We start from the raw sequence: 11,156 nt of genomic DNA on the forward strand, positions 1-11,156 counted from the left end.
GGGGGGATGGCCACGCCGCAATCCCTTCTCCTCCATTCTCCTCTCAGGATCTTGGGCACGCACGCACACACGCCCGGCGTGAGTTTTAAGCCACCGGGTCCGGGACACGAACCGCGGTCGACTATGTGGGAGTCCAGCGACATAGCCATTACGCTAACTGCTGGTTCCCTGTTGCCTCTCTTTTAAACTACAGCTCACTACCACTAGCACTGCCACCATTCAGCAAACACAAAATATTTATAGGATGCCCCAAGGGTTGCCTCACATGTGCTGACAAACAGTGATTTCAGCTAACACATGGAATCTGTCATTTTTCCAACCTGACCTGCTCTGGCTTCCTGCAGAGATCTGCTGCTAAGATATTCCCTGCACTTCCTACTCAAGCCCTGGCAGGAGGAGCCACTGTCATTGCATCTAGAGGTCAACGCTGCTCTTGAGGCCTGCAAAGTCTGTGCTGAGGCTGCCAGAGTACAGTATGTGGACTAGTATCAATTGCCTTTGTGCATTTCTGTAGACACTAACATCACATTGCCTTGAAACTGCCCAGGTGTCCTAAAACTATGAAGACAGCCAAAGCTGCTCAAGGACCAGCGTCTTTCCGCGCCCCACCCGTACCATGTTTTCACTCCAGCTGTACCATGTTTTTGCTGAACTGCTGAGTAACTGTTACTTTTTGTTATACATGTTCCAAAGCAGTGATGTCTGGTGCTCCTGGTGCCTTAAGGAGACTAAAGTAAAACAGTACTCTAGCCTGCTTGGGCTCCTTAACTAAAACCACAGTCTGGGTGGCATGAACAACAGAGTTATTTTCACAAAATTCTGAAGGTTGGAAAGCTGAGATCTAGGTGCCAGCACGGTCAGGTCTGGTGAGGCTTTCCTCCTGCCTGGCTATGCTTGCCTTCTCTCTGTGTGCTCACATAGTCCTTCCCACTATGAGGGTGTGGAGAGAGGTAACTCTCTTCCTCTTTTATACTACTGGGTTAAGACCTGGGTGCTTACATGGCCCTTCCCCAGTATGTGGGTATGGAGAGAGTTAACTCTCCTTTCTAGATTAAGACCCCACTTTTTAAACTTTTTAACCCTCATCACCCCATCTCTAAATACAGTCTTGATGGAGTTAGGGATTTATTACATGAATTTCAGAGGGCCACAGCTATACCCATAGCTAACAGCATTCAGTATTAGTCACCTCAGGACACACAATAAGCCTGAGTTTCTGGGCTGTAGCAGCCCAGCTAGGATGACTGGTGAAAAGTGAGTCCATGGGCTGGGGGTGCTGGTGTGGGGGATGGAGCTCTGAGCTGTGACAGTGTGTAGTGTTCCAAAATAACCCTCCCTTGCTCCAGGGAACCCTTGGAACTTTCCAGCTTGGTAAACAGAGTTCAGACTCAGGTCAGGATTCATGCTCTCCATAGTTCTGTCTTTACTTCTGGCCCAGTTTGGTCCAGGGGTGGCATTTAGAATGATTAAAGAAGTGCCTAGAAGACATATATTCAGACTCCCCTCACCAATACCTTCCTCTCAACTTGGCCTTTACCTTGAGATGGACACATGAGTTCCAGATTGCTGAGCTGTTGCAAAGCTCTGGGAACACAAGCTAGGCGTGGTTGTGTAGTCAACAGAAAATAGACCAGCAACTGGTGAGGTTGGCACTGTTCTGTGTAAAGTAAGGTTCTTAGTCACTGGAATACCCACAGGCAAGACCTGAAATTTTCCACAGAAACTATTGCAGAATGTTGAGATAAACACGACAACTAGCTGAAAATTTTACATGATGGTCACGATTCAAGTCTGAATTTTTTGAAACTTAGTAGGGGCATAGTAAATGAAGAGTCATGAAAGGCACCTAGTTTCGGCGCTTTGTACATGGAAATCGCCCAACCCCGCTCCTAGGACTTGAAACAAAAGTAGATTCAAACTGCTTCCCGCCACCTCCCAATTCCACCCCTGTCCTCGCGTTTCCTCCCTATGCTACCTGGCGAGGTCGCTGGCCCCACACATGCACTCCCACCTCTCCGCTGGCCTAGGCAACTCCACTACCAGCCCAGGCCGGGATCCCACCCCGCTACACTGGGGAGCCAGGCCTGCCGCGGGGGCCGGTGCAGGCGGTCGGGTGGGGGCCCAGTGCGCGCAGTCTTGTGGGGCTTGTAGTTCCCGCAACTCTCCGCCTCGGAACCGGGCGTCGCCGCGGGACTCGTTTTCCCGTGCTCCCCTGCGCGGGAACATTGGGCCAGGTCCGTGGGTGGGCCAGGGGGCGGGTGGGAGCTTGCTGCTGACAGAAAAGTAGGACGAGTCGTCCTAGCCGGGCCGCCTCAGCCCCAAAACTCAGGCTTGGCAACTGTCCCTTCGAGAGCGCTGGAGGCCGAGCCCGGAGTGCAAGTTTAAGGTTCCCAAGAGGGCGAAAGGTCAGGAGCCGAGGTCCCCAGGCTCCGCCCGCGGAGCGGCCAGCCCGCCTCGACCCGGGTTAAAACTCCTGGGGAGTCTTCGCTGCTCCCACTTTCGCTTCTTGCCCCACGCTCCCACTCGGAGTCTCAGCGATCCCGCCTTGTTGGGGGAGAGGGGCTGGATGTCCGAGGCCGCCGGTTCCCGCGAACTTGAGCGCGGCTGCTGAGCCCCGGCGCCGGCGGAGGGCTGGAGTTCGTCTCCCGCAGCCTCGAGGCGGAGGGCGGCCGAGGGCTACGAGCATGATCACTGGTGTCTTCGGCGTGCGTGCGTGGGCCCGGGTGGGCGTCCTGACCTCGCTGGCCTACTGCCTCCACCAGCGGCGGGTCGCCCTGGCCAAGCTGCAAGGGGGTGACGGTCACCATCCGGTCGACCGCAGCCTGCTGCAGCTGAAGATGGTGCAGGTGGTGTATCGACACGGAGCGCGGAGTCCTCTCAAGCCGCTCCCGCGGGAGGAGCAGGTGAGAGGTCGGCCCTGGTGGGGGAGGACCGTGTGACGGGCCGGGTGCTTTTCTCGCACTTAAACCTTCGGAGTTTTCCTCCTGCCAGCTCGGGCTGAGTCCAGACCAAGGGAAAACGGAGTAGCCAGCTCCTCCCCAGACTGGAGTAAAGATGCTGGGCTGGCGGGTCCTTCTGGAGGAGGGCGCTCAGGAACTTAGTTTGCAGGGCAGCACAGCCAGTAGTGTGCGCTTAACATGCTTGGAGTCGCCTGGGGATCTTGTTAAAATGAAGATTATGATTCAGCAGGTGTGGAGTCGGGCGGAGATTGAGTATTTCTAACAAATGTCTGAATGAACGTGAAGATAAGGTGTGATCGTGTTGAAGATTTTTTTGTCCAAGAGTTGCAGGGACCTTTGTGACTGAAGCCACCGTAACTGGGATCATAGCAGGTCGATGTCGTTGGGCGTGGACTTTACAACAGTTTTACTCAGAATCACGGGAGACCATTTGCCATCTACTGAAGGCTTTTTGGGAATAAAGACTGTATCTTGAGATTCTCCTTTTCTATTTCAGGTTTCTAAACCTATAGTAGAAGGGACTCCAGGTAGGGGGAAAAATGTGAAATGGTTTAGTCTTGTGGCTATATTGTCTTAAAATCTGCCTGGCTTGGTCAGAATGATTATGATTAGGGCACAAATAATTCATTTTTTAGAAATGATTACCCTTCCTGGATGGCCCAGTGAAGAGGAATAGGCCACCTGAAATCTTCAGGCTGGCTTCCAGGCTGATGTTGGGGCCTATCAAACAAGCTGTCCAAACCGACACTTCGTGATCACCGTTGCTTTCTAGGAACCCTTGGGCTGTGTCTTAACATCATACAACTGAAAGCCCAGTTGTTAAAGCTGGCCGTACATGCAATCAAACGCTGAAGCACCTTCCCTCATAAATAAATATGCTCAGCAGGCACTAAATTCTATTTCCAGGTTTCCTGTTACCTTTTCTATGGCTATATCATTTTTTGTGTCTGGTACTGGACTTTTCTTTCTTTTTGATCCTTTGATCTTTCTTTCAGTCCCTTACTTTGCCCTTTACATTAGATCACTACGTTTCCCTTATGATATTGTACATACATGTCCCATCTCTTGTGCATCGTCTCTATTTGTACTTGTTACAGAAGAGCTGGAAGGTAACATAAGAATCTTTATTAAAGACAAAGTTATCAGTGGTACTGGAGAATAGACATTTGAAATATAAGCCAGGAAATAGTATGTATAGTCTACAGACTCCCTGAAGGCCCTGGAAAAAGATTTATGTTCTTTACGGCATTCTTCTGGGCCAGCAGGCATGTTATGGATATCTTCCACTCTCATGGTCGCTTATTCATTCATCTTCTATCTGTGTAGCCACGAAATACTACGGAGTATCTGTGTCCATGGCTTGCCTTGCTATTAGAGATGGCATTGTCACCTCTCTTGCCTGCCCATTTTCTCCAGACTGTAAGCAGGTACTTTAAACATCTCTGATTATTTAGAATGAAGTCCTGTGCATAAAACCCAGGGGTGGAACAAACTCTTTCATTTAGGCTGTGTGTAAATGTCATCAGCTTCCTATAACTTGTTTCTTGATATTCTGTTTCAGGTGTTCTCTTTAAGATCCAATTTGATAGAGGATGTTATTGGGATTTTTCAATATTCCTGGTTTAGCTATTAACTATAGGCAGAAGGGATTTCCTGACAACAATTCTAAAACTAAAATTGCCTTTGGTACATGTTTTCTGATTTGTGACTGGTTGATAGCTGAACGTACGTGACAAGTCACTTCATTTGGTTATCTCACGAATCCTCAGAAGGTAGCAGGTAGCATTGTTTAAAACTAGATTATTTTATTGAGTTGTTTTCTTATGGCTGTTGGTTTAACCTGTCTTGCTAAAAGATTGCATCTGTGCTTTATAGATAGATGGAATTTGGCCCTGTTTTTCTCATCATTAGAACAGATTCAAGTACACTTTCAAAAGAAAAGATTTGGCCCTTGGGAACCAGCAGTTAACGTAATGGCTATGTTGCTGGACTCCCATGTAGTCGACCGTGGTTCGCGTCCTGGACCTGGTGGCTTAAAACTCACACCGGGCATGTGTGCGTGCGTGCCCAAGATCCCGAGAGGAGAATGGAGGAGAAGGGGTTGCGGCGTGACCATCCCCCCTGGGGTGTGATTTCTCGCTTTCTGTCTCTATGTCTCTCTTTGTCTGTCTGGCGAGCGCATGCACCCTATAGCGAAAAACCTCTCCCCCCCCCAAAAATAAACTTCATGGGACCAGCAGTTAATGTAATGGCTATGTTGCTGGACTCTTGTGTAGTTGACTGCAGTTCGAGTCCCGGACCTGGTGGCTTAAACTCACGCTGGGCACGTGTGTGTGCGTGCCCAAGATCTCGAGAGGAGAATGGAGGAGAAGGGATTGTGGTATGGCCGTCCCCCCTGGGGGGTGATTTCTTGCTCTCTGTCTCCCAGTCTTTCTGTCTTTCTGGCAAGCACACGTGCCCTATAGCAAAAAAAAAAAAAAAAAAAAAAACCCCCCCCCCCCCCCCAAAAAAAAAAAAAAAAAGATTTGGCCCTGTACAGATTTCCCTCAGCTCCGTTCTAGACAGTGGCAAGATGGCCCCCGCCTAGGCAGGTTCCTTAATATATATATGTAAATTAGATATGTATAAATTAGATATGTATAAAGTCCAACCAATCCCAGCTCCTCATTTATCACAGTTTTGGGTCTTTAATTATTGGCGATAAAGGTGAGCTGGGAAGCATACTGTCAGTATCATTGTTAATACCTGTTTAGAACTCAGCTGAGAGACATGGGATTCAGGAAGCATCGTGTGACCCATGTGCCAGTAGGTCCATCCATTCCTGTGGATCAATAGTTGTTTTTTAAATTTTTCTTTTTAATAATTATTTATTTTATTTTTTATTTATTCATTCATTGATTTTTTAATTTGACCAGAAAAAGACAGAGGGTGAGAGAGAGAGGAAGTGAGAAAGCAAGCCACCAGGTCCAGGATTCGAATCCCGGTCAGCCATGTGGGAGTGTCCAGCGCCTTAACCACCATGCTACCTGCTGGTCCCGGATTGATAGTTTTTAACCTTGGTGGGACTTTGAATCCAACCTGGGAGTTTAAAGAAATACTTAGGTCTGGCCCGGCCTTGGTGGCACAGTTGGTAGTAAACTGAACTGCAGTGCTGAAAGCCACATGGCTGGCCACAGATTCAGATCCTTGCCCTGAAGGCCCGAAACACACTGGCCGAGTACATGCGTGAAGAACTGGAGAGCTGGGGGAAGGGGATCACAGTGTAATGAGGCTGTCAAGAGGGCTTCACCCTCTCTCACATGTGTTTGCAAATACTTTTTATGATGAATACAATAAACTTTTTAAAAAAGAATTATTTCATTTATTTTATTTGAGAAAGCATGGTGCCAGGTCTGGGACTGGAACCGCGGTCGGCCATGTGGGAGTCCAGCGCCCTTAACCACCGTGCCACCTGCTGATCCCACATTCATTTATTTTTAACTTGACCTGAGAGAGACAGAGACTCTGAACTGTGGTTGGCCATGTGGGAGTGTCCAGTGCCTTAATCACTACGCTGCCTGCTGGTCCCCTAAAAGAAATAAACTTAAAAATTGTTTTAAAATACTGATACCTGGGTCTCCCTCCCAGAGATTTTGATTTAATTGACCCAGAGCATCCAGACATTGTAAAAGCTTCTTTGGTGAACCTTTAGAATTATCTGGACTGGATAGCATTAAAACAAAATAGAGCGCCCCCTACCCAAGGAAGATTCAGATGTGATTAGCCCAGGATGGGGCTCAAACATCAGTAACTTTAAAATCTCCTAGTGATGCCAGTGTACGGACGAGGTTTGAAATCATTACCTTATTAAAAAATCCTGGGAGGTTCTTACTTTTATGTAGATTTTTTTTTCCTTTTACCTTCCATATTGATCCAGTACAGTCTTCGCTGGGGACCAGCACATGATGTAATGATTACCTCACTGGATTCCCAGGTAGTCTACCATGGTTTTTGAGTCCCAGACCCGGTTTGAGTCCCAGACCCGGTTTGAGTCCCAGACTCGATTTGAGTCCCAGACCCCGTGGCTTAAACTCACGCTGGTGCACGAGCATGTATATCCAAAATCCCTAGAGGAGAATGGAGCAGAAGGGATTGTGGTGTGGCCATCTCCCCTAGGGAGTAATTTCTCTCTTTCTGTCTCTCCAGTGAGCCACATACCTCATACAGGAAAAATCTCTCCAAAAAAAGAATTGCCTTCAGTGAAATGTGCTATCATTCTGTTTGGAGCAAACTAGGAGAAACAATCCCACAGTAGTCATTGCTGTGTGACGACTGAAAAAGATGCTCATTATATTGCTCTAGCCTCTTTATGAGGACCCTTGGGAGGAATTTGTCTGTTCGCATTAGAAATGGTATACTTCTCCTGAATTGTTGGCTTCCTTTTATCTTTAAACTTGTCTAACTGATCAAGTTTCTCTTTCAACATAAAAGCTAGAAAGCTTAGTGCCATGTCTGTAGCCCACCTATAATAAATACCATATTCAAATATTCATGTTGTGCAGTTTTAAATACCATTATTGCATCTTTTGTGTGTGTATGTCCCTACACTTGTTTGCTTTTGTCTTTTTTTTTTTTTAATTTTTGCCAGAGGGTGCGTGCACTCACCAGAGAGAGAAGAAAAGCACCTCCCATGGGAGATGGTCATGCTACAATCCCTTCTCCTTTTTTCCCTCTTCAGGATTTTGGGCACACATATTAACCCAGTGTTTTTCATGTAAGTCTGGGACTTAAAATTGGCTGTGTGGGATGCAGCCCCATCACACCACTAGGTTCAGCATGAACTGGACTTTCAGGAGCCATCTCTTGGGAAACACCAAAGTTCCTCTCTTGCTGAAGGTAACGCACGGATGTGGTGGTGCAGGGGTGATCAGACCTAGCACTTGCAGTGAGACACAGGTTTTTGTCTGACGCTCATGAAGAATTAGAGGGGCAGTCGCGGAGAGGGGATAGCAAACAAGAGTTTAAGAGAGGGGAAATAAAGTTGAGCAGGGACCCCCTAAGAGGGTTGAGTCCTCAGTTTCCCCTTCTGTTAAAAAATAAAATTTCTGAAACTGACAAGAAGGGCCGAACTAACAGTAGAATGTCTTTTCTTAGGTGCTTGGAGTAAAAGGTCTATTTACATTGAGATGGCCCAGAGTAAGGGGTAAGACTTCAGACTTTGGTCATGGTAATGAACCAACACTAGCTATGAATGAGGGCCATTAGGCCTCTAGAACTCTCACTTATTGAAGGAAAGATAAGGTTTTTCTTTCTTTCTTTCTTTCTTTTTTTTTTTTTTTTGGAGAGGATTTTGCTATAGGGCGCATGTGCTCACCAGACAGACAGAGAGAGACAGATAGAAAGTGAGAAATCACCCCCCAGGGGGGATGACCATGCCGCAATCCCTTCTCCTCCATTCTCCTCTCGGGATCTTGGGCATGCAGGCACGCACACGCGCCCGGCATGAGTTTAAGCCACCAGGTCCGGGACTCGAACTGCAGTCGGCTACGTGGGAGTCCAGCGACATAGCCATTACGCTAACTGCTGGTCCCGAAAGAAAGAAAAAGTTTTAATTTCAATATGTAAGGTGTTTTTTTTTGAATGGAAACTGCTGGCTGTGGGCCCACAGACCCAGAGGCTGAGTGGCTCCAGAAACATGAACAGAAATTTGATTATCTAAGGCCTTGACAATCAAGAATGCCTTGAGATGTTCACAGTTCCTTGAACAAATCATTTAACTGATCATGTGCCTGGGCTCCCTGCCCCTAATTTGGCCTTTAAGAATGTAGTTGGGGAGACCGGGCCTTTTTAGCATGAGTGGCCCCTTCTTGCTTTGCGCATGGCAATAAAACGATCCTTTCCTTCATCACATCATGGTAGTGCGCCTATGGTTTGATGTGTAGTGCCTGGGCTAGCAAATCTGATTTGAGTTCAGTAACAAGGAAAAACAAAGCTTCCAAGCAGGAAGCAGGTTGCTGAGGAAGAACTGAGGCGAGGGGTTTTGATCTAGGTCAGGGGGCTTTGTTTGGACTTCTTGTGTATGCATTCCCCTCTTGGTAGGGGTCATGCATCCTGTAGGTTATGCAATACCTTAAAGTGGTCTGATAGTTATGAGACCCTATGTAATGGTGACTAATTGGAAACTGGTTTGTTCAGAAGCTTAATTTGGAAAAGGTCATTTTCTCAGTTAACTTTGAGGGCTTGGTGAACCATTTCTTGTAATTCTTTCCCCAGAATCAGGAAGAGTCCTATCCATCATGGAGTGCTTTGCCCCATTCCTATCTTTGTGACAATGGTTTTATCCTATCTGCCTGTTCTAAACTTTGTCCATCTGACTTTTTGATCTTTGTCTAAGTCCCATCCAAAAGGGGCCATAAATTCTTTCAGAACAAGATTTACATGTCTAAAGGCAAAGGAAATGGTGCCTGGGAGAAGAGAGGAATTAGGGTTAAACAAAAAAACAGAGAGGGAAGAGATCACAGCCCAGTGGCTCTCTTCTAGAAGCCCTACCCGGCCCTGCCCTGCCTCCTCTATCTATCTGTAAATTTGGTCTAACTCCTGTCTCAGTGTGTTTCACAGGAGATTTCTTGTGAGGCTGAGTGGCTCTGTGGACTTGTGTGTCGGGCCCCATGCAAGACACTGGACTTAGAAGGATGGACAGTTCAGTCTCAGCTTTAAAGGACTTTATAGTGCAATGAAGGAGAGAGAAGAAACAGATTTCTGTGAGCATATGCTGGGAGTACTGGGAACACAAAAGGGGTGTGTCAAAATTTAAATTAAAGTCAGCTTTTCCCCTGTTCCACTTTGGTTTTAGCTCTAGTCAGACACCTCACAGGCTCAAAGTAATTTTTTTTATTCCTTCTTGCTTACTTCCTAACCCAACCCCCAATAAAGCTTTTATCTGCCTACTGACCAAGCATAACTCAGATGTCTTATATCTGTATCCTTGCTATTCCTTAGATCAGGCCGTAGACGTTCATATAGGTTCACTCGCCCAAGCACTAAAACCAAACCGTAGGCATGTGGTGTGATGAAGGAAAGGACATTTTACTGCAAAGAGTAAAGCAAGGAGAGTGGGCAGCTCGTGCTGAAAAAGACCTAGTCTCCTCAACGTGATCCCTACATGTGGTTTTTAGAATTATTTATTTATTTAATTTAATCAATTAATTTTATTTTTAAAGTGTATTTATTTAATTCGATTTCTCACTATTATTATTTTTTAAAATTTGACCAGAGAGAGAGTAGAGGAAGGGAAAGCGAGAAAGTAAGCTGCCAGGTCCAAGACTCAAACCGTGGTTGGCCACGTGGGAATCCAGCACCTCTAACCACTACGCAACCTGCCATCCTCAATTTAATTGTATTTATTATTATTTACTTTTTAATTTGACCAGAGAGAGGCAGAGAGAAAGGGAAAGCAAGAAAAGTTACCAGGTCCAAGATTCGAACCACAGTCAACCATGTGGAAATCCAGTGCCCCAACCATATATGTTTTTAAGGGCAAAATTAGGGGCTAGGGTCTTGGCCACATGATTAGTTCAATGATTGGTTCAAGGGATGTGACCTTTTCATGGGCATTTTTGATTGGTGAGGCCTCAGATAATCACATTTCTGTTCAGGTTTCGGGAACTAGGCTGCCTGGGGTCTTTGTGCTTACAGCCAGCAGTTTCCATCCTCCATAACATCTTAAGTATTGAAGTTAAAACCTTATTTCCCCCTTTGAGAGAGTTTTAGAGGTCTCATGACCCTCATTTATGGCCCATGTTGGTTCATTACCATAACCAAAGTCTGAAGTCTTATCCCTTATTTTGGGCCATTACAGTATAAATAGATGGGGACCAGCAGGTGGCATAATGGCTATGTCGCAGGAGTTGCTGGACTCCCACACAGTCAACTGTGGTTCGAGTCCTGGATGTCCTGAACCCATGGCTTAAAACGCCAGGTGCGTGTGTGTGCGTGCCAAAGATCTTGAGAGGAGAATGTAGAAGGGTTTGTGGCATGGCCATCCTCCATGGAGGGTTGATCTCTTGTTTTCTGTCTCTCTGTCTCTCCAGCAAGCTCACTCGCCCTATAGCAAAAAATCTCTCTTAAGAAAAAAAAAAACAATGACATGGAACCAACCCAAATGTCCACAAACAGATGAATGGATTGAAAAATTGTGGCACATATACTCCATGGAAT

At 46.6% G+C, this 11,156-nt stretch overlaps 1 protein-coding gene across 2 annotated transcripts in view; it reads left to right on the plus strand.

The window, feature by feature from the left end:
- Positions 1-2,238: 2,238 nt before the first annotated feature.
- Positions 2,239-11,156, plus strand: part of ACP6 (acid phosphatase 6, lysophosphatidic) — a 29,186-nt gene continuing 20,268 nt past the window's right edge. The window contains exon 1 of one of the 2 annotated variants that reach the window (XM_027775198.1): positions 2,239-2,903. In XM_027775198.1, the coding sequence (XP_027630999.1) occupies positions 2,685-2,903 (219 nt within the window). In that variant the 5' untranslated portion in view covers positions 2,239-2,684. The remainder of the gene's footprint in view (positions 2,904-11,156) is intronic. The other variant, XM_006157148.3, reaches the window with a different exon arrangement.

Source organism: Tupaia chinensis, unplaced genomic scaffold, assembly GCF_000334495.1.
Source record: "Tupaia chinensis unplaced genomic scaffold, TupChi_1.0 Scaffold000529_1, whole genome shotgun sequence".
In the NCBI taxonomy this organism is placed as follows: domain Eukaryota; kingdom Metazoa; phylum Chordata; class Mammalia; order Scandentia; family Tupaiidae; genus Tupaia; species Tupaia belangeri.